At 40.7% G+C, this 21002-nt stretch overlaps 1 protein-coding gene across 3 annotated transcripts in view; it reads left to right on the top strand.

Annotated features, from left to right (window-relative positions):
• AMPD3 (adenosine monophosphate deaminase 3) overlaps positions 1–21002 on the top strand; it is a 36201-nt gene that overhangs the window by 11188 nt on the left and 4011 nt on the right. For 2 of the 3 annotated variants that reach the window (XM_055722734.1, XM_055722732.1), the window contains exons 6-14: positions 540–669; positions 11007–11201; positions 11447–11578; positions 12448–12611; positions 13771–13897; positions 14731–14894; positions 16940–17060; positions 19025–19198; positions 20319–20429. In XM_055722734.1, coding sequence (XP_055578709.1) covers positions 540–669; positions 11007–11201; positions 11447–11578; positions 12448–12611; positions 13771–13897; positions 14731–14894; positions 16940–17060; positions 19025–19198; positions 20319–20429 — 1318 coding nt within the window. The other variant, XM_055722733.1, reaches the window with a different exon arrangement.

Genomic DNA, 21002 nt, shown 5'->3' with positions numbered 1-21002 from the left:
GGAAAACAAGTATTTCTGCACAGTATATGTGTTTCTAAGGCATAAAAAATGAAAGTATATTGGATCTGATCTTGGCCTCACATTGAAAAAGCAAATAAACTTTGGATAATTTTTAAAAAAATTAGTTCCATAGTGAGTAAATCTGGATTACAGGTTGCTTCTGTTATATATATGAGGTGATCTGCTCTATTGGAGATACAGTTTTAGAGTAGTAGCAGTTGACGTCAGATTTTATTACAGGTTTTATTCTTTCTCTGATCATCATTACTAAAAGGGCTGCAGTTTATGCACAGATACAGTAATAAATACTTGGACAACTTAAAGGACATCAAAAGATTTATGTAGAGTTCTGTTTGAGGTTTCACTAATATCTTTGGTCTGAAACCACATTTGGTATTGATTTACATATTTGTTAACCGGTGGGATAATTTGTCTTGGTCTTCATAAATAACTTGTTTTTACTGTGAAAACTTTAAAGTTCTTTCTGAACTTGAAATACAAAGTTTTAAATTACAGTTAATATTTTTTTTCTTTTACAGAAAAACATATTGTCATCGGAGGCTTAACTTTTTAGAATCAAAATTTAGTTTGCATGAGATGTTAAATGAAATGTCAGAATTTAAAGAACTAAAGAGTAATCCTCATCGAGACTTTTATAATGTGAGAAAGGTAAGTGTGAAAACGATTAAAGTCATGACATTGTTTTTAGTAAGTGTCCCAGCGATTTGGATTTTCTTGTGTGAGGCGTAGATGATATGCCGAAGGTGGTGTGTGCATACCACTCAATTGAATTGCTTTATTTTAACAATATTAAAATTTTCTACCTGGGAACACTCCAGGAAAATTAACTTGAATGTAAGTGGGTTGAATGGATTATGCTAAAATCATCTGTTTACTTATTCAGACTTAACGGGGCCTAATTGTATGTAGATTGATTTAAAGGAGTGAAAGAGTTAATCAAATGAAACTCACTTGGATTATGAATAAAAATATCCACATGGAGGTTTAATTAATTTTGTTTAATTCACTGAAAGATATTCAAGTGCATTTCCCTGCTTTCATGTAGGTAAGTCATACTAGACTATAGTAGGAACAGCTGTATAGATTTTGGATGCTGTCATTAGTATCTGGTAAAAAAAGTCTGTGAAATATTAAATAAAAAGATTGTTGTTTGAGTTATATTCTTAGCTGTGTCTGAGATACTGAGATGTATTTAGGAGACAGGTAGGGGAAGCAAGGAGCTGATTTCCTTTCTGAGCATACTCACACCCAAGGGACCTGCATTCGCTTCAAAGCGTGGAAGCAGCAGTGCTGTGCTGCTTCGTTTGCTTCCCTTTCCTGAAGTTAGGAGGAAGTTACTGGAGAGATAATGCTTTGGTTTGATAGGTGAGATTTCTTCACAAAGCAGTAGTTGTTGCTGGTGTTTTTAACCACTTAAGGTCTGTTTTGCATTGCTTCTATATGCAACTGGAAGAAGTAGTCCTTGTTTAGATCAGTAGTTTAATCCTTGTTGTGTTTTGGTCAGTACTAGTACATTAAAAAGTACTTGGACTAGTGTTGGCTGCTGAATGCTACTGTTGTGGTGATAAACTGTCAAATAGAAAATGTGCTAAACAAAAGTGTTTGATGAATGTACCCCTGTCTGTCACAAGGCTAGAAGCAGATGGATTGTTAGATAAATTGTAATTAATTTCACGATTTTATCCGTTAAGTGTATGGATGGGAGGATCTATTAGCTAATTCACTCAAGCAAGACTCGAGTGGCAGAGGCTCAACTCCTAACTCAACAGTTTTCTTGCATAACCCCGGACAAGATATTTATTCCATGCCACATTCAGATAAAACACCTCACTAGCTGACAGACACATTAATAATAAAACACATAGTGACTAAGAGGTGTGAAGGACAGAGGTGTGGATCGAGTAACTGCCTAGGCAATCAATTTGATTACTGAGAAGCTGTGATTAACAGGATTGTACTTGCTAAGTTCAGCTTTTGATTTAAAAGCAAATATTCAATGTCTCTGGGCATATCTTAATTATTTTCTAATTATCGACTATTAAATAAGCCAATCTACAAATAGATTCATGTTCAAAAGCACAAAATGCGCATCACTTCCCCTCTAGCAATACCCGAATTCAAGAGAGCAGGAACAAGCTTGCGCTTGTCTGGCAAAGATTATTCCTACTGCTCGTTACTGCTTTAAAAATTCTTGCCACACAGAGTTAATCTTGCTTAAAGTAGTATTTTTATGAAGCACTCTATGGAAAGTAAACTGCATTGTAGACAGAGTTCTTGTAAGCCCCCAGATAATCTTTTTTTCCCTGTATCTTGCCTAACCCAGGTAATGTTTGGATCTGTAACTTCACCAATGTGCTTCTTCCTTGATAACAGTGTCAGCAGTGAAACTTAAAATATGAAACAGACACTTCTAAGGCCTATATTTTCAGGATGTCTCTGTTAGTCAATCCTAAACAGTGTGTACTGCTCACAAGGAAAGCCAGAAATAAGATTCACCTCTCAAAAGAGCTGCTACTGAAGTTGTCCATTACATCCCTCAGACACAGTGTGGAGATACTGGTTCAGTCTGTTTGCTTATATAAAAGAGCCAAAGTAACTAATGTAAAATCCCAAAATTAAAACAGTTGGGAATGTAGTGGTGAGGTCAATAGCAAACATGTATTACTGCATTTAGAAAGGTATAGTAGAAAGCTGGCCAGTGTTACTGGCTGGCATGACAATCAAAGGTTACTGTTCTTTTCTCCCCAACTCCCTACCCCCTTTACCCTGCTTTTTTTCCTGGTTTAGTAGGAGTTCTCCTCCAGTGAGCTCATCTATTTAATAAATCCCAAGATAGGGCTCTTATTAAATAAGGGAAATGCATGTGTGTATCTTACATATTGGACTTAACTAGAATACAACCAAAGATATGTTTTGCACTGATCAAGCTGGAACTGGAAAATTGCCCTTTAATAACCAGGCCAATATTTTTATAGAGACAAGAATCCACACAAGACAGTGTGGCTGGCTCCATGGGCTCTGCATAGGAGGCAGACAGCTGTCTGTAGGAGAACGCCAACTTTTGGGGAGACTCTTGAATCTTCCATCAGCAGGGTTCTCCTGCGTTCTCCAGCTGATGCATAGCAAAGTGCAGTCAACACAGGTTCTCCAGGTAACTCCTGGGTTGCCTGCATTAAGGGTAAAATTAAGTAACAAGAGTTTAACTCTACAGCACACAAACTCAGAACTTAGTTTTAGCCTTTTTGTACTGGGGTGTCTTGCCTACCAAAGCAAGTACCTGAGGGTTTTTGAGCAGGGCTGCCAGTAGACCACTGTGCCCAACAGCCTCAGACAATTCAGAGCTGATAGTTCATTTTTTTAGCTGAAACACACCTTCAAAGTAAAGGACCTACACCTGAATATTACTTTATTTTTATTAAAAAGTTGCTAATTTAAGAAGGCATTTACTGTGCTTTCTTGGTCTTGGAGCTGTTGTTATTAGGAACTTGTGTTTGTCTCTAGTGTTCTTTATAGGGGGGAGATTGTTGCCTTCTTTAAAAAAAAAAGTGAAGCCAAGATACGTGTTTACCTGACATGTGTTTGCTACCTCATGATGTATGTCTATGTACTGCATTGGCAGGTGTCCTTCACCACAAACAGCTTTGATAGTGTTTTCTTAAGATGAAAAAATGACAGCCTAAGCCTCCTTCCATATTCTGTCTGTATTTAGCCGTTATTTCAGTGTGTCAGCAAACCAAACCTGAGGATATGTCATAGCAGTGATGTTTACACATCATAGTCTTCTGCCTGCAGAGTCACTAGCTCGGATGCCTAGCCCTGAGCCCGGGTAACTGCGCGGAAGAACGCGGGTTCCAGAGTGGCTTACAGAGCCCTGCTGAACTCTCTGTTGCAATAGCTGGCTGCTACTGTGACATACCGTTTGGTCTAGATTATTGTAACTGATTTTTGGGTTTTTTTAAGTTTTGGTTAGACAGAAAGGAACTAGCTTTTGTTGGTGACCACGGGGTTGAAATACCACTTGTTACTTTTAAGAAGGAAATTAGAGTGGGTTGATACACTTCAAAATTCTATGGATCTCTCGAAATACCGAATTAAATTAATAATGTCTGCTTTTTAAATGTCTAATAAAAGCCCCGTGAATGAACACTGAATCTATACCATAACTTCCCTGAACTTTGATTCATTCTGAGGTTGATTTTTTTCTTTTTTTTTTTCCCCCTCGTTAGCTAGTTACTGACTTTAGTGATGAAATTCGGTTTCACCATATAAACACAAGGTGGTAGTGAATGGGAAGACTTATGGGTTAGCATCAGATTTAGAGGACAGGAATGCCTCTGTTAGCGTACATGTAACGGTGCCTTACTGCTGCTAACTGGCAGTAAAGCTGTATTTTGTGCTTTCAAAACACTGTGCATACTACTGTCTTGCAGAGATTCTGAGGTAAATTCTTGTGTCTACCCTCAGACTTGCAAGTGAGCACAAAGTACTGATCAGGCAGAAAGGCATCAGTCAAGGGGCAGAGCGTGCCCGCAGCGAGTTTGCTGATGATACAGACCTGGGAGGAGCGGCTGGTTCCCCAGAGGCTGCGCTGCCATTCAGCGGGACCGGGACAGGCTGGAGAGCTGGGCGGAGAGGGACCTCATGAGGTTCAGCAAAGGCAGGGTAAGGGCCTGCACCGACGCAGGGACGACCCCGGGCACCAGCACGGGCCGGGGCTTGACCTGCTGGCGGCAGCTCTGCGGAGAGGGCCCTGGCAGTCCCGGTGGGCAGCAAGTTGCCCCGAGCCAGCGGCGTGCCCTCGCGGCCAGGAGGGCCAGCGGGACCCCGGGGTGCACGAGGAGGCGCGTGGCCGGCAGGTCGAGGGGGGTGATCCCGCCCCTCTGCTCTGCCCTGGTGAGGCCGCACCTGGGGTGCCGTGTCCAGTGCTGGGCTCCCCAGTTCAGGAGAGACGGGGAACTGCTGGAGAGGGGCCGGCGGAGGGCGGAGAAGATGATGAGGGCACTGGAGCATCTCCCTGATGAGGAAGGGCTGAGGGAGCTGGGCCTGTTCAGCCTGCAGAAGAGAAGGCTGAGGGGGATCTTATGGGTGTCTACAAATATCTCAGGGGCGAGAGTCAAGAGGACGGGGCCAGACTCTTCTCAGAGGTGCCCCGCGACAGGACAAGGGGCAACGGGCACAAACCGCAACACAGGAAGTTCCTTCTGAGTATGAGGAAGAACTGGAGAGGCTGTGGAGTCTCCTTCTCTGGAGACATCCAAAACTCGCCTGGACACAATTCTGTGCAGCCTGCTCTAGGTGCACCTGCTTTAGCAGGGGGTTGGATCTCCAGAGGTCCCCTCCAACCCTGCCATAGGTGCAATCCTGTGAATCATTATAATGCAAAAATTCTATAGCGACCACATAAAAGAAAGCTTTTCCTCTGTTCTTTCTTTTAGTAATCAAAAGAACAGGAAGATAAATTTCTTTGTCTTCATAGCAGTGTGTTTCTGTATTCATGTGAGTACAAACATTATAGGGCTTGATTCCATGCAATTTGCAATGCGTACAGCCAAACAAGAAGCTGGAGACACAGGGATTTGCATCTCCTGTCTCCCTTGTTCTGGATGGCCTGAGTATGAATTAGAAAAGCTCCTGAGGGGCTCAGCCCAGCTCTAGGGATTATTTTGGCTGCCAGGTACATTACTGTGCTACCCTAGGGCAGAGTATTTTGTGTCTTTTGCCTCTCATGCCTGTTACAGGGCTGCAAGGAAAGAATCAAGCTCATTGTATAAAGCTGTTGCATCCTGTCTGAAAAGCTAATGCAGTATGAATGTATCAGTAAGCAGGGAATCTAGCAGTGGGATGTGGAATGATTTCCCATCAATCCAGCACTGAAGTAAAGACTGCAGAGGATTCAGTGTCAAGTTCATGAAGCCCATAGCCGTTGGGGTGGAAGTATTTATGAGTTAAAGTGAATGTGTTTAGAAAACCAGGTGGCTTGCAGCTGTGGATACTACTAATCTATGCACTGGAAGAGTTCAGTATCATTACAAGGGCTGCCCTTGGCATTTGTTTTTGCTGTATTTATCACTGTGAATGTAGAGCATATGCCCAATTCGCTGCAGTGCTCTATTTCTGATGCACACAGATAAGCATCCATAAAATAGAGCAGAAATGGATTTTTTTGGAGATTTGAGAGACAATGGAAGGAAAGAGAAGTAGTGCGGGAAGATGAGGGAGGCAGAGAGGTTTAGGGAGGTGGGTGCTGGTGAGACACGATTTGGAGGGCAGCTTCTTCAGGCTGTAAGTTGTACACAGGTGTAACCGTCTTGACTGAGAAGTACAAGCATTTAATCTGCAGAGCCTGCAGACAGAACGGCGTAGGTGGGCAGGTCAGTAAGGAAAGGAACAGGCGAGCCTGAACTGAGATGTGGAGGAAGCCTAAGTTGGCTTCGTTACATGGAGAATTGCTCAGCGAATTCTACAGTCCTTTAATGGCAAGAAAAGTGATGTCCATCATTGCTTGAGTGAGATGATGGAATTAAGAGAACTAAGGAAACCTTTGCGTTAATAATTCTTTTTATTTGTTAAAAAGGTGAGTTTGCTGAGGGCGCGTTACGTGTTCCAGCACAGGTTTCTGACAGTAGTCGTATTTCTTCTTTTCATTGACGATTAATATGACCTTGAGTAAAAGGTTTCCTCCTGGGGGGAGGGGAGAATAAGAACTGATCAGGAAGTTTGGCTAAGGATGTGCAGCTGAGGGTTTTTTCTGCTAAAGGGAAATTAGGCTGGAGTGGCAGTCTAACAATTTTGTAAATGCAAGCAGAATGTTTGCAAATAGAAGGAAAATGACTTTGTGGTAGGGGCTTGTTACTCATAGCCCAGAAAAGCCTCAGCTTACTTCATGTACTGTATGAAGAACAAAATCATAGCAGCTTCAAATGTGACTGGTTTTGTCTTATTTTGGAGGAGGGAGAAGGCAAAGGGGGCATTTGTCACCCTTACATGAACTCAGTCTATTCAGATTATTTTAGTAGATGCCTTTCATAATAAATAACAATGAAATTAGTAACAATTTCTTAGCATAACATTTCAAATAAAAATAATAATAAAAAATATCCCTAACCAAATCAGACCATATAAGCTATGTCTTAGGATTCTGTGTTTAGATGCTTCATTTAGATAGGCTTGCACCCTGAATTGTGAAATGCACAAAAGCATACACACCAATTATGTCCTAGGGTAGGTCAAAGCTCAAGTCATTAAAACTTTCCATGAAGAGTTGCATTGCTTCTGAAAAACAATGAAGAAAAAGCTGTGTGATACTCCGTAAGACTTCTGTTGTTACTGAATTTGCTGCTTACCTAAAGTTTAGAATATACTAGGTAGTTTAAAAATGTAGCCAAAGTACCACATATTTACTGGTAAAAGCATGAAAGAGACTCCAGAAAAGCCTTTTTACTCCTGGGAAAAAAATACATTCAGGGAGAAGGATGAGGGAAAATTAAAAAAAATTAAAAAAAAAAAAAAAAAAAAAAAGGAAAATCTTGGTTCTTGGAGAATAAGCCTGGTGTGGCTAGCTCAGCTACAGAGCTGTGTGTGATATGCTTGCAGGGACAGCAGAAGATCTGACAGGAGCTTATTGAATTGGAGAGGCATATTTGAGGTAATTATTTCTCAAAGGCAAGCCAGACTTTAAAAGAAATGCAGTTAGTACTGTGTCATGTGATCCTTGCATACAAAAGAAACAAAATGTCTCCTTGCTTTCTGTCCTTGCCCTCCTAACAATAGTGAATTCATGTTGATTTAAATAAAGAGGAAGTGTTTTGGTTCAGTTTGGTTTTTTTCAGGACTCATTAATTCCAGTAGCTGAGCCACCACTGGAAATAGTGCATTCTGAAATGCAATAAACGACATTTACTCAGGTTCCCTACACCTGTTACTGTATGCCTATGACTTGCTTTTCCTGAATGTTTAGAGTTTATAGGGCATCCATTAACTGTTATTTCACTCTTCTATATAAGGTGACTAAGCCTTGTAGTTAGTAGTATTTCACTGGTCCGGGAAGAGTTGAAACTATTTGTTTCTAAAACAGATTATTAACCTGAGTAAGCATATATATGTGTAATGCACTTGGGTTCAAACGTCTATACAAGTACTCTGAGGAGTATAATAATATATTAAGTAGAGCTATTTTTACTATTTTGGACACAGCATTGTTTACTGTGCATTAGTAATGAACTTCATGTTGTGTGCTTTGAGATAGTAATATGTTTCTTGCTTTTTCATTTAGCTTTAAAGTGTCTAGCATATTCAAACAAGGCAGTGATTAACAATGCAATGTTAATGTTTAGGATTCAGTTTATATCCTAGTCTTTGGTAATGCTATTAATGTTCACGTGGAGATAGATTTACTCGTAGAAGGCTGCAACAACTTCTGTATTGATAAGCTGCAAATTGAATGACTACTCGTGCCAAGTAAAACAGTGGCATTTCTGTGGACTGTGTGTCGTAACATAAGCTGAGGTTTAGATTGCAGAAGTATGGCTGTTACTTACTCAGACGTTCCGTAATCTGTTTCCTACTGATTCCTAAAAGCAGATCAGGATGTCAGCTACTTCTGTTGGTGGAATCTGAAAGCTGCAGACACAGTCACTACACAAAGGGTGCACTGGTCTCACGTTGTGCATGTCCGTGTTTGCAGTTTCCTGGACAGAAGAGTCCTGGATGAGAGTCCCTGCAGAGCTGTAGGTTCCATGACTCCTTATAGCTGGTTTATCTGAGAATCCCTTCTAATGTGACTTCCCACATACAGGCTATGCGGCTCTTGTTGGGAGCATATCCCTGGGAACACTAGTTATTTGTGTTTTAAAAAGCACATGGTGCAGCGGGTTCAAACTGCTCCAGTGTAGTAAGTATCTTTAGGAACTTGTACCAATGTCAGCATCCACCTTTGGTTCTTGTTACATCATTGCCCGTGAGATTGAAAAGCCATCTTTCTGCCTCGTGGTCTCTTTTGAATGTGCAAGTACCTGCATACAGTTGATGAAGTTAACTCTCCAAATGCATCCTGAAAGCCAAAAAAAGTTTCATTTTTACAGTCATGTGCCAATGTGGGTTTTCCAGCTCTTATTTCCCTTTGTGAGATTTCTTGGGAATGTTGTCAGTATTCAGGGTTTTTTTAAACCTTTGAATGTAGACAGCAAAACTGGATGCGTTCCGACAGCTGTATTACCAGTGTTGTGCAGAAGCAAGATTATTTTTTATTTCTTCTTTGAACCTCCTTTCTTACTGTGTATGAGGCGTTAGAGTAACCATTTCCACTAGTTTCACATAAGACTTTGTGGTAATGTGTTACTTGTAATGATTCCAAACCATCTCTTACCAATATGTAGGACAGTGGTGCTTTTTAGACTTACCTGAACAATCCTGCCCTTGTGATGCATCATCTTGAAACTTGTATTACAAACTGCCTTGCTTCCTGCTCCTTCTGCAGAACCGTCTGCGGTAAGATTTGTCTCTAGCACCAGGCAGATGTTAGAATGAGTGAAAGCTGGGATTGCTTCTGACCACATCCCAGCGCTCATGGCCCTCTGTCCAGGCAGGGCCTGGGCTGGAGGGAATGGGAAGGTCAGCAGACGGGTCGCAGCACTGTGGCTCCTGGGTGAGCTGAACTGCTGCTGCTAGGGCTTGGCAGGCAATTTCAGAGTCTTGTCAAGCTGTCCCTAGGGCCATTGTGTGTCAGCTGTGAAATCTAATCAGTGGTTTGGTTTGTTCTGGTTTTAAACTGATAGGAGCTTGTCGGTAATTTAATTGTTTTGCCTCGGACATAGATTAGCCTGTTCTGTTGTTCAATCAGAATTTCTCAAGGAAGTTCAAAGCAAACGGACCCTGGAGCAGCAGCTCTGCTGCTCCACACACTGGATATTCCTGTGCCGTTGGATTCCTGAAGGCCATTATCCTGGCGAAGGCTTGTTCTTCCCTTTCAGGTACTGCGTCCTTAGGAACTACAATTAGTATTACCTGCCTTTTCAAACAAGAAGAAATTGGTGAATATACCTGGTTTTCTTCTATTCTTTCTCAGTGTAGTTAATAAACCTTTGACTGCAGGGAGCCACAACTGATTTGTTATGCTTACCTGCTGGAGGCGCATAAGGAATTACACACGCTGAAGGGAAAACTTAAATCCACAAACCAACCTCCAAATCTCATTGGGTGTTTCTCTGGATTGTGTTCTAATATAGGCTGCTCAAATAGCAGTGCAAGCTTCTGAGCAAAAGAAAAGCATACCTATGGAAACTATTGGCTTCTTGTCAATTTTTTTTTTAAAATGGGACTTCAACAAAAACCTGAAGGAGTGCTCTCAGCCCTGCTGTGAAGCTTGCACCTCCCTTGGTGTGTGAAGAGATCTGAAAAAACTGAAAAATCTGTCAGCATCATGAGTTGCTGTATTATAATTAAACTTGGAAAAAATAGTGACAAAATCTCTCACGTGTACATTTTACAGTTCTGGTGACCTAAGATGTTTCATGTGGTTGAAATACAAAAACGAATTATGCTTTTGGAAATGGCTGAGAATTTCAGGTCCTTTCAGTGAGAGAGGATGGTTATAACTACAGTCTATAACTGGAAAGACATCATCGATTCATGGATGGAATAAAAGGATACTGAAGGATCAGAGTGTCCTTTGAGAAAGTATCAAATTTAATCTGAACCCCGGTTCTGTGATTGGCACTTACAATGCATCTTAACTTTTTGAAAATATTCTTATTTAAATAGGAAACTATTAATTGAGGGCTATTTTATTTATAGTTCTGCTTATTGAATAAGTCCTCCAAAACCAAAATCTTACAGTTCTGAAATATTTTGACTTGCTTAGGTACTAATCCATTTGTTACTTAAGGAATATTTTAGAAGGCTTCAGTCATTGTTGTCACTGACATAGATACTCGCTAATTTAAGTTTATGTATATGGATGATGATCATGAATAACCTTTTGATTTCAGGTTGATACTCATATCCATGCTGCTGCTTGCATGAACCAGAAACACTTACTGAGGTTTATTAAGCACACCTATCAAACGGAGCCTGACAGGATTGTTGCAGAGAAAAAAGGCAAGAAAATGACTTTAAAGCAAGTCTTCGAAAGCCTTCACATGGACCCTTATGACCTCACTGTAGACTCTTTAGATGTCCATGCAGTAAGTCTATTAAAGTGGCAGATAAACAAGAAAAAGCTAAGTTTTCTAAGTGTGAAATTCTGGTTTCTACATCTTTTGCTTGATAACTTATTAAATCATAATTTGAACTCATGCATTACTTTGCATGTTTAAAGTAAGTTAGCCTAGGCTTTTTCTTTCCCGTGCCTTTTATTGTTAGGCAATGTAATTTATAAACTGTTGTGTGTACTTAAGACAGTGGTTATTTGGTTTTTTTCCTCCTCCAGGGTCGTCAAACATTTCATCGATTTGACAAATTCAATTCCAAGTACAATCCAGTTGGTGCCAGTGAGCTGAGGGACTTGTATTTGAAAACTGAGAACTACATTGGTGGAGAATATTTTGCTCGTATGGTCAAGGTAATTAAGTTTCAAGCTTTTCCAGCTGTAGAAAAATGAAGGTTTGTAAAAGATCTGTGACGTTGTAATTGTACCTAGAACTAACACTGTGGTTAAGTGATTCCGAGTATTGGGCTTACTCTAGCAGCTGATCACAGAAAGAGCTCTTCTAAGTCAGCCACTGCTGCTTTCTAAATAATTTTATGAATTAGAAACTCAAGCACATAGCCTGTGTAGGAGTTCAAAGCAGAGTTCTGTGCAGTTTCAAACTAATGGAGAGCAGCCAAGGGTCAGTTTACTGGCTTAGTATCTTGTTAGGATGTAGTTGGATAGTAGTAGCTGCTAGGGAAGGAGGAGCTAGGGAAGCACCTCTGCATAAATCTAGATCTGCACATGCATGCACAGGCTTCAAATTAATTTCTTACAATAAAAGGATTAGTAGTTTTCATGAACTAGATGTCAGTGCTCCTTAAATGTACAGAAGCGCTTGTCTAAAATCAATAGTCTTAAAATTGCTTACTACCATGGATTCTGGGTCACACTCTGCATTGGTCTGCATATTTTATGTAGTCGTTTACTACAGTTTAAATAGTATAATTCTCATGTACCGGTTTTAAACATCGGTCTTGCAAAGGTGTTAGTAATTAACTGCACAAGAATATTGTCCTCTAAATCTAGGTGTTACAGTTAGATATACTCATATCTGAGATAGCTTGCTAGTAGAATATTTAGATGCCTAAAATAAAAAAATAATAGACAAGAGATTCCCTTTACCTTTAAAGGATGACAATACAGTTATGTCTGGTCTGAGGAAAATACAATGATTATATTACTAGCTGTAAATGATCTTTAGTGTCCATATTAAAGCAAATATATTTATTACTTAATAGGAAGTAGCCCGTGAACTAGAAGAAAGTAAGTACCAGTATACAGAACCCCGCTTATCCATTTATGGACGGTCTCCAGATGAATGGCTGAACTTGGCAAAATGGTTCATTAAGCATAAAGTTTATTCCCCTAATATGCGCTGGATAATTCAGGTTCCCAGAATCTAGTAAGTAATCAGGAGCTCTTGGTAATTTTAATAGTTTGAAATCATACCGATGACTTGTTTTAATTTCTGATATTTTGTAGATGGTTTATGAGCTGTCCTGTAGTTGTACTTTATAAGTCACAGTCTGGGAATTTATTCTTGACCATTGCTGCAGTTTTCCTGACAGACTGGGAGGGGAAGACAGGAGATAGGGTTTGAATCTACTCTTTTTGAAGCTATTCAAAACTACTGTGAATCACTTGTAGTCTGAAGATACTAAACCTAAAAATTACAACTGGGTGAAGTTAAGCTGCGTTCAAAGTCAAGTTAAAATACAATTTAGTAATGACTATAAATGAACTCTTGAATTCCATAGAAGAGTAGAATATACTCTTTTTTTTCTTTACAAACAGTTTACAAACTGTTATCAAACTTCCTCAAGATAGTGACTAAAGGACAGTGAACTTGGAAACGCAACCCAGATTGCTGGTTTGAAGGTTAAATCAGTATCAGTTTTTCTTCGTTTTTAAGCATCCTTTGGGACTTTATTGAATGGTTCTTTGTTTCTAATGCTGTATACTGTAATACAGTCTCCCATGATAATTTTGTCATCCTCAATAGCTGAGCTTCATGTTTTCGCTGTCATGGTCACGTATATCCCCCAGAGTGAGTTTCTCATTAGGGAGAAAGTTTCTCTCCTTCAGTTTTTTACGTAGCAATTCCTTACTTACATAGTAGAGTCAACACTTTCAAAGTCATGTGAACATGACACACTGAAGTACTGTTCCTCTTTTCTGAGAGGCTCACTAAAGCGGAACATTCTACTTTCATTTGGAGCAGCTACAGCTTTGGAAAACAGAATCTTTCATGAGAGGTAATTCCTTATCTCCCTTATTAGTACTTGGATTGCTGTAAGGGAAGGGGTCACCATTCTTGAGATAGTGTCTCCATTTTTTGAGCAGTCGAGAGCTTCAGCAAAGCCTGGATGAGGTAGAGTGCCAGGCAGCACAGGCAACAGAGCACAGAGACCATCCCTGCCCTGACATAAACTTTTAATTTCTGAATCCTGGTAGAACTGAAGCTGTAGAAATATACACAAATAATAGAAACTATGGAAGTGGAGAAGAAATAGAAACTGATTAAAGAATGATCACAACTGTGTATATTTTTTCCCCTTCAGTGACATATTTAGGTCAAAAAATATTCTGCCTAGTTTTGGGAAGATGTTGGAGAACATCTTCGTACCTTTGTTTGAAGCAACAATCAATCCCAAAGAGCACAAAGAATTGCACCTTTTCCTCAAATACGTAAGTGTGTTTGAATTTTCTGTCTTACCTGAAATGGATCCTCTCCTACTCATAAATTTTGTTTGTCCACAGCTGTTCCCAAACACTAAAAAAAGCTTCTTTCTCCGTAGATTACTTGTATTATTGTTTTAAATCCCTTACATACAATTTAATAAAAGCCTGGATAAGGTTCTGTTGTCAGACAGTTGCCGTATATTCCCTCAGAAACAGCTCAACAGCTATTTATTTGTCCTCTCACTAATCCTCTCTATAAAGAACGACCAAAAAATGCTCGCATGCTCTTGTGCAGAGGGAACATCGTAATCCAGGATGTGCACTTTGGGTTTGCCTCTGGGACTGGCCTCCAAAAAGGAGGCAACCAAAAGGCAGCACTGTGTAGATCCTGAAGGGACTCGGGAGAGGTGGGGACGTAGCTGCTGGGACATGATTAAGAGACATTTCTGACTATGCCCCCACTCAGAACTCTGAGGTTTCCTGGGAGCCTCTGGCCTCTTCAGCTGCTTTTCAAATAACAAAGCAGAAGAGTTTAAAAGATTATAATCTGGATCTGAGGGAGTCTTACAGGCCTGTGCCCTCCACAGCGGCCTGAAGGTGTTCGTGCACCTAGGTCTCCTATTTGCCTCTGATCACAAAAATGGGAGAAACTTCCTTCAAGAAAACCCTTCATTCCTGCGGTCGGCATGGTGTCCCAGGAGGGCAGAGCAGCAGGACTGCTAGTATAAGGAGGGAAACCAAGAAGGAGGACTAGATGCTTTCCACAAGCGAGTCCTGAAGCAAGAGTAAGTAACACTGAAGTTTGCTTGCTGATTTCTGTGAATCTCTTCTCCCACCAGGTGACTGGTTTTGACAGTGTTGATGATGAATCCAAACATAGTGGCCATATGTTCTCTGACAAGAGCCTTAACCCTGACCTCTGGACCAGCGAGAAGAATCCCCCGTATAGCTATTATCTGTATTATATGTACGTGAACATCATGTTGCTAAACAACCTTAGGAGGTAAGTAGTCAATTTTCTCTTTCACAAGCTTCTAGAAAGAAAAATCAATAATCTTGGTCTTGGTCTAAGTCAAGTGTCTAGACTGGGTATCTTTTGAAGCAGTGGTTATCTTGCATTATTTTAAAGAGTCCAAGAGGCGTACATGAGTTATTTTGAAAATGCTAACAGCAAAATGAATTCAAATGAAATATTCAGAAATTGTAAAGACATCAGATTAATATCTTCGTTTGATATTTGTGTGTATTTTTTTTGTGTGAATTCCTTACACCTGAATATGTCAACCAAAGCAAAAGAAGAAATCCCACAAAATTAACTTGTGGATCTTTGCTTGGATTTACAGTGGATTTCCACATATAAGGTACCTCTTGGTAGCTTGCCATCTCCTGGTAATTTAAGAGATACAAAGTTACGCTGTGAAATACTGGTTTACGGACTGCTGCCGTTATCAAAGATAGACAAAGGAGGATATAATTACGAACTGCACATCTGACTAACTTAACTTTAGTGTGCTGCTTGACTCATTCAGTTTTACTACTTTTGAGACCAATGTCTAGGCAAGTAACACGGAGAGTAATGACACTGAATGTGAGGTCATGACTGTAAAAGCAGATTTTGGCATCAGGCTCAGTAAAGCCTGAAATTCAACTTGAGGTTATGTTCCCGACTTTGTGGCTGACTCACTGAGTGATCTGCACAGCTGACTCAGACTGAGGCACAGCGATGCTATCCATTCATATTACGGTCTCATCGCTTACCTTGCAAGGATTTGATTAATTATTATTTATAAACCATGTTGGGATTTTTTTAATAGGTGTACAGATTAGTCATTTTAACAGGTCTTATCCAAGTTAACGTGCAAAATGTTACTTCTCTCCCACTGCTACTCAAGCATTTCTTTCTCTACCACCCTATGTAATCAAAACTCAAAATAAAACCACCCACCTTAAATGACCTTGTACCTGCAACAAACAGGCCTAATGGAAAGGGCACACTGCAGCAGGTACCGAAGTCATCCCTTTCTCCTGACTTTCTTTACATTCTCTGTAGTATGTTTTGGGGTTTTTTTCTTTTCCAAAGACAGATTCTGTCAGAGCTTACGTATTTCTTTTTTTTACCTCAAGACCATTTCAACTACTGTTTGAAAATCTCCTTAGATAATCATTAAATGTTGTTTACAGCTAGGTGAGATAATGACATAATTCATCAATGAGTCAGTAAAACTGTTCACCCTCTTAAACAGACTGAGTGTTTGAGGCACATCCATTACAACATTGTTTTATACTTCTGGTAGCATTAGCAAAGCCAGCGAGGACGGATTGCATCCTCGCATCCATTTGCATGAGAAATAGTACTAAACATCCATCCTAGAACCTCCTTATGCTCTAGCAGTCCTTGTTAAATTCTTTGAACATCTTCAAATACTTATGGGTCATTTGTCTGCACTGAATAACAGTGTCCATTATAACCCAAAACCCAGCATAATTTTTAATATAGATGATTTAAAAAGTAATACTAGAAATTACAGTGTGAAGTCTAGTGTAATGACTTCCACCCCTAGATCCTCTCTGTGCTGCCGAGGGTGTGGGTTTATGCAGAGGTTAACCTGGTGAGATGGCAGGTTATCACACGGGGTAGAGTTAGCTAACTCTCGGCAGTGTGCTTCCACTTCTTCCTGCACTTTGAATCTAGGAATGATGCAGCCGCAGGCTGCCTCAGTTCACTCAGCTTGCCATCTGCCAGTTCCCTCAACTGGAATCAGTTCAGTAACTGTTCACCCAGAAGCTCAACAATTGCTAAACAAGATGTAAGTAGGGAAGGAAAGAAGGAAGGAACAAGTATGTCAGGTGGTGGAAGGGGCTTGACTAGAGGGACCCTTCTGATAGCAGCCCACAGGTAGGCCTGATTAGATGTCACGTCAAACTGTATGAGAAAATGTAACTTTAATTTTTTTTTTCTTCAAATTCCCATATAGATGATAATTACATACAGAACAGATGAAGAATGGTGCATTTTTTGTTAGTGGAACTTGTTTTTAATTTCCTCAGGGAAAGAGGCATGTGTACTTTCCTGTTTCGACCTCACTGTGGAGAAGCTGGGTCTATCACACACCTTGTGTCAGCCTTTCTGACAGCAGACAACATTTCTCACGGATTGCTCTTGAAGAAGGTACTGCTTGGTTGCTCACCTGAACTAACTACTCACTGCTTAGACATCAGTCACTAGTTCAAACAGCAGTCCCCGAATGGACTTCATCTGGGCAACCCAAAACTAATTTTCTTAGCAGGCCACACGTAACTCTTCGCTTTGATCTGAACCCCTCTGTGGAGTGGTGTGCTCAGCTCTGAGGCACCCAGCATAAGGACATGGACCTTGTTGGAGTGAGTCCAGACAAGGCCATGAAGGTGACCGGAGGGCTGGAGCAGCTCTCCCACGAAGACGGGCTGGGGGAGCTGGCGTTGTTCAGCCTGGAGAGGAGAAGGCTCCAGGGAGACCTTACAGCCGCCTTCCAGCACCTAAAGGGGCCTCCAAGAAAGCTGGAGAGGGACTTTTTACAACGGCATGAGTGATAGGACAAGGGGGAATGGCTTTAAGCTGAAAGGGGGCAGGTTTAGATTAGGGATTAGGAAGAAATTCTTCACTGTGAGGGCGGCGAGACACTGGGACAGGCTGCCCAGAGCAGCTGTGGGTGCCCCATCCCTGGCAGTGTCCAAGGCCAGGCTGGACGGGGCTGGGGGCAACCTGGGCTGGTGGGAGGGGTCCCTGCCCATGGCAGGGGGTTGGGACTAGGTGATCTTGAAGGTCCCTTCCAACCCAAACCATTCTCATTTAAGCTACAGAAACAGAAAGCTTGTCCTAAGTGAATATTTTAAAGCTCTGTCTTTTTAGGGAAGGTAAATGTTCAGATATGTCAAAGACTTGGTGGCACCTGGGTTTGGTTACTCCAAGCAGAGCTAAAATTGCGTGGAGAAAACTGCTTAGACCTGTTTCTGGTCCCTGGTTTAGGTCCCAGAAGAATTTAAGGAAAGCTCTAGTCTCTTCTTTATAGGGACATTATAGGGTCATTTTCTCTGACTGGCATCCCTGTACTTCAGGGTTCATTCAGAAGTTCATTAAGGTTTTGATTATTTATATCTAAGACTAACTGGGATCACTTGATCAAGAAATTTAACATAGCTGTATAGCACAGTGATACTTTATATACAACTTCATTGTTATGACAGGACAAACGTTATCATTCCTGACTTATCAGTTAATAAAAACCGTAACACAACTCATCCCCAGGCCAGTTTTGTAATTAAAATAATTGGTCAGTGGGTGGCAGACTTGCACTGAGTTTATTGTAACTTTCTGGCAAGTGGTGTCTTCTAAGCTGGATTTTCTGGTTAATGCTGGAAAAATCTCTCTGTATGTTTCAACATATCCAAGAACAAAGAAAAAATCTGCCTAATATCATGTCTGATGTTATGCTCAGAACCAGTAATTCCTGAAATTAGACCCTGAAAGAGGAGTAGTAAGGCTGTATGTGACCAAAGCATTCTCCTCGTCGCTCTGTCCCGTTTAGCCTGGTGCCATAACCTGGCATAGCAGATAATAGTAAAGGCACTTGTTAGGGTCACAGGTTGGTTAAGCCAAAAATAGTAATAAAGATGAGGTGACCACAGATTATTTATATCATGTGCAACAGCAGCACATGACTTCTAATAAATTAACACTTATTCTGCTCCTAAGACTTACCTATTGGACTGCAGTTTTGAAAAGAAGAAATTGCCTAGTAGTCCTTACCCATCTGTTATTGGTGACTTTCAGGTTTTGGGGACAGGTATGCAGTTAGTATCAAATACAGTGCCCTTAATAATCATACATACTTAATAATCTACAGTAATTGTTAGTCACCAATTTTTAAAAAAGATGACATTTATGTTAAAGAATGTAAATTATTTTTGTAAAGATCAGTAACATTTAAAATTCAGACTTTCAAGTGTTTTCTAAAGAAGTGAGAGTTTAGTGTCAAGCTAATTTTTTTGGTCTTAGTCCTCCCTCTGTAATGCCGTTTCCATTTTATCCAAGGGAAATCCTTTTTTTCATTACGCCATAGTACCGTTAAATGCTGACTGTGCTTTGTTTTGCAGAGTCCTGTCCTCCAGTATCTTTATTATCTTGCACAAATACCCATTGCTATGTCTCCACTTAGTAACAACAGCCTGTTCCTCGAGTACTCGAAAAATCCACTACGGGAATTTCTACACAAGGGACTTCACGTCTCCCTCTCCACAGATGACCCTATGCAGTTTCATTATACAAAGGTAGGAATTGCAAAAAGCGCTTTTCTGTGCATTTGGCAACAGTACCACATAGGCCCAGAATGACCCGAAAGCTATTTTGTATTGTTGCTTAGGCTATAAATTTTCATTTCTTTCAGTCACTTCATTCATTACTACTCTTCATTCTCAGTCTGCTACTCACTGTTAGGTTTCAGGGGGAAATGTCTGATTTCCTAATTGTGTTTCTTTTGTACTCTTGCCTCTCCAGTGTTGGCTGTTGAAGTATAGAATGAAGGATGAGGCTGAAGGGAGGTTTGAGCCTTCATAAACAATCCTCTAGAGTGCCAGGAAAGTCCAGTTTCCTTACTAATAAATCTGGGGAAGTACATCACAAAAACACGATGCAGAATCTCGGAAGATGACGTATGAGCTGTTTGCTCAGTGAACTGAAACTGATTCTTGCCCTTGGGTGGCCTGGCAGGACAGAAGTGCCTGGCCACTGCTCTGGATGCCCTGGTTTTGTGGTTGGCACTGACCCGAGTCATGCTGTGCCTTGAGAGTGGCCTGTGTGCTGCTCACTTGTCAGTGTCCTGAGGACAAGCTGAGCTCTGGTGTGCTTCACCCAGGCTGGCTTCTGGCCTGTGACACATCTCTGCTGGAAAAGCCAGAGCTTCTGTGGGGGCTTTCTGCATGACGTAACGCAGTGCCAGCAGGGTTACACGTAGTGTGGAAGATCCTCAGCTGTGAGCCCACTAGAGTCAGACCCAGCCTTCTCATGTGGAAGGTCAGAACTGAGAAATTGCCCTGCTATCTCTCTACGTACTATTCATTACAGATTTACTAGATCCTCCGAGGTGTTTATATACCCTGGGATCTCATTTGAAACCGTCTAAGAAATGTTTCTAAGGATCTGGACTGCAGGCTGCAATTTCTTAGACTAAGAGAACTGGATACCCAGTGCCTGTTAATTATTTAACAGTTGCCCTTGGGAAATTTGAAATAAACAATTCTGCTACTAATTGTGATGTTAAAGTCCTAAACTTCTAATTTTTCACAGCTATCTAAAGAGCATGTAGAAATTCCTTGATTTGTAATGAGTACGTATCCTCATTCACATCTTATTTATGTGTAATTTAATATTAAACATATTTTGGTGATACAGGAAGCTCTCATGGAAGAATATGCGATTGCAGCCCAGGTGTGGAAACTAAGTACCTGTGACTTATGCGAGATAGCAAGAAACAGCGTACTGCAGAGTGGATTGTCAGATAAGGTAATTGTGGCTAAAAAAAATCTTATTTTGTGAATATTAGGGCAAATCAGAACTGACAAGTCAGCAGTCTGAAAATTAAATAGTAGATTCTTATGTATTTGTGTACATCCGTGTCCTCTTTTCTGAAATATTTGCTAACTATCTGCTATGCAGTCTTACATTAAAAAAATATTAACGTTACATTTTTCCTCATTAGCTTTGTTTTGGAATTCCCCAAACCTGCAGAGACCAGGTGCCTGTCTCTGCTCAGTTCTGCCTCCAGTCCCAAAACTTTGTGTGATGTCTTGCGTTGAGTAAAAACAACCTGTGTGTCATAAGCAAGACACTTTTTTGCTTAGAAGGGAATAATGGGGAAAATATTGTGGTTTAGATAGGCAGTCAGGTTAGATTAGATTCCCTTTTGCCTTTAAAATTTTATACATCCATGGCTTTCTCTAGGAGTTCAGAGCATCCTCTCTTCTATGTCACTTTCAAACATTCCTGGCAGGGAGCTGGCATGTGAAGGGTCTTTAGAAATACATGCTGTTGTTCCTTCCGCTATTCTCTAGCGTCAAGTACTAATTTTCCTCTTGT

The sequence above is a fragment of the Falco cherrug genome, chromosome 10, assembly GCF_023634085.1.
Source record: "Falco cherrug isolate bFalChe1 chromosome 10, bFalChe1.pri, whole genome shotgun sequence".
NCBI lineage: Eukaryota > Metazoa > Chordata > Aves > Falconiformes > Falconidae > Falco > Falco cherrug.
The sequence above is the reverse complement of the archived record's forward strand: the minus strand, read 5'-3'. Positions and strand labels throughout refer to the sequence as shown.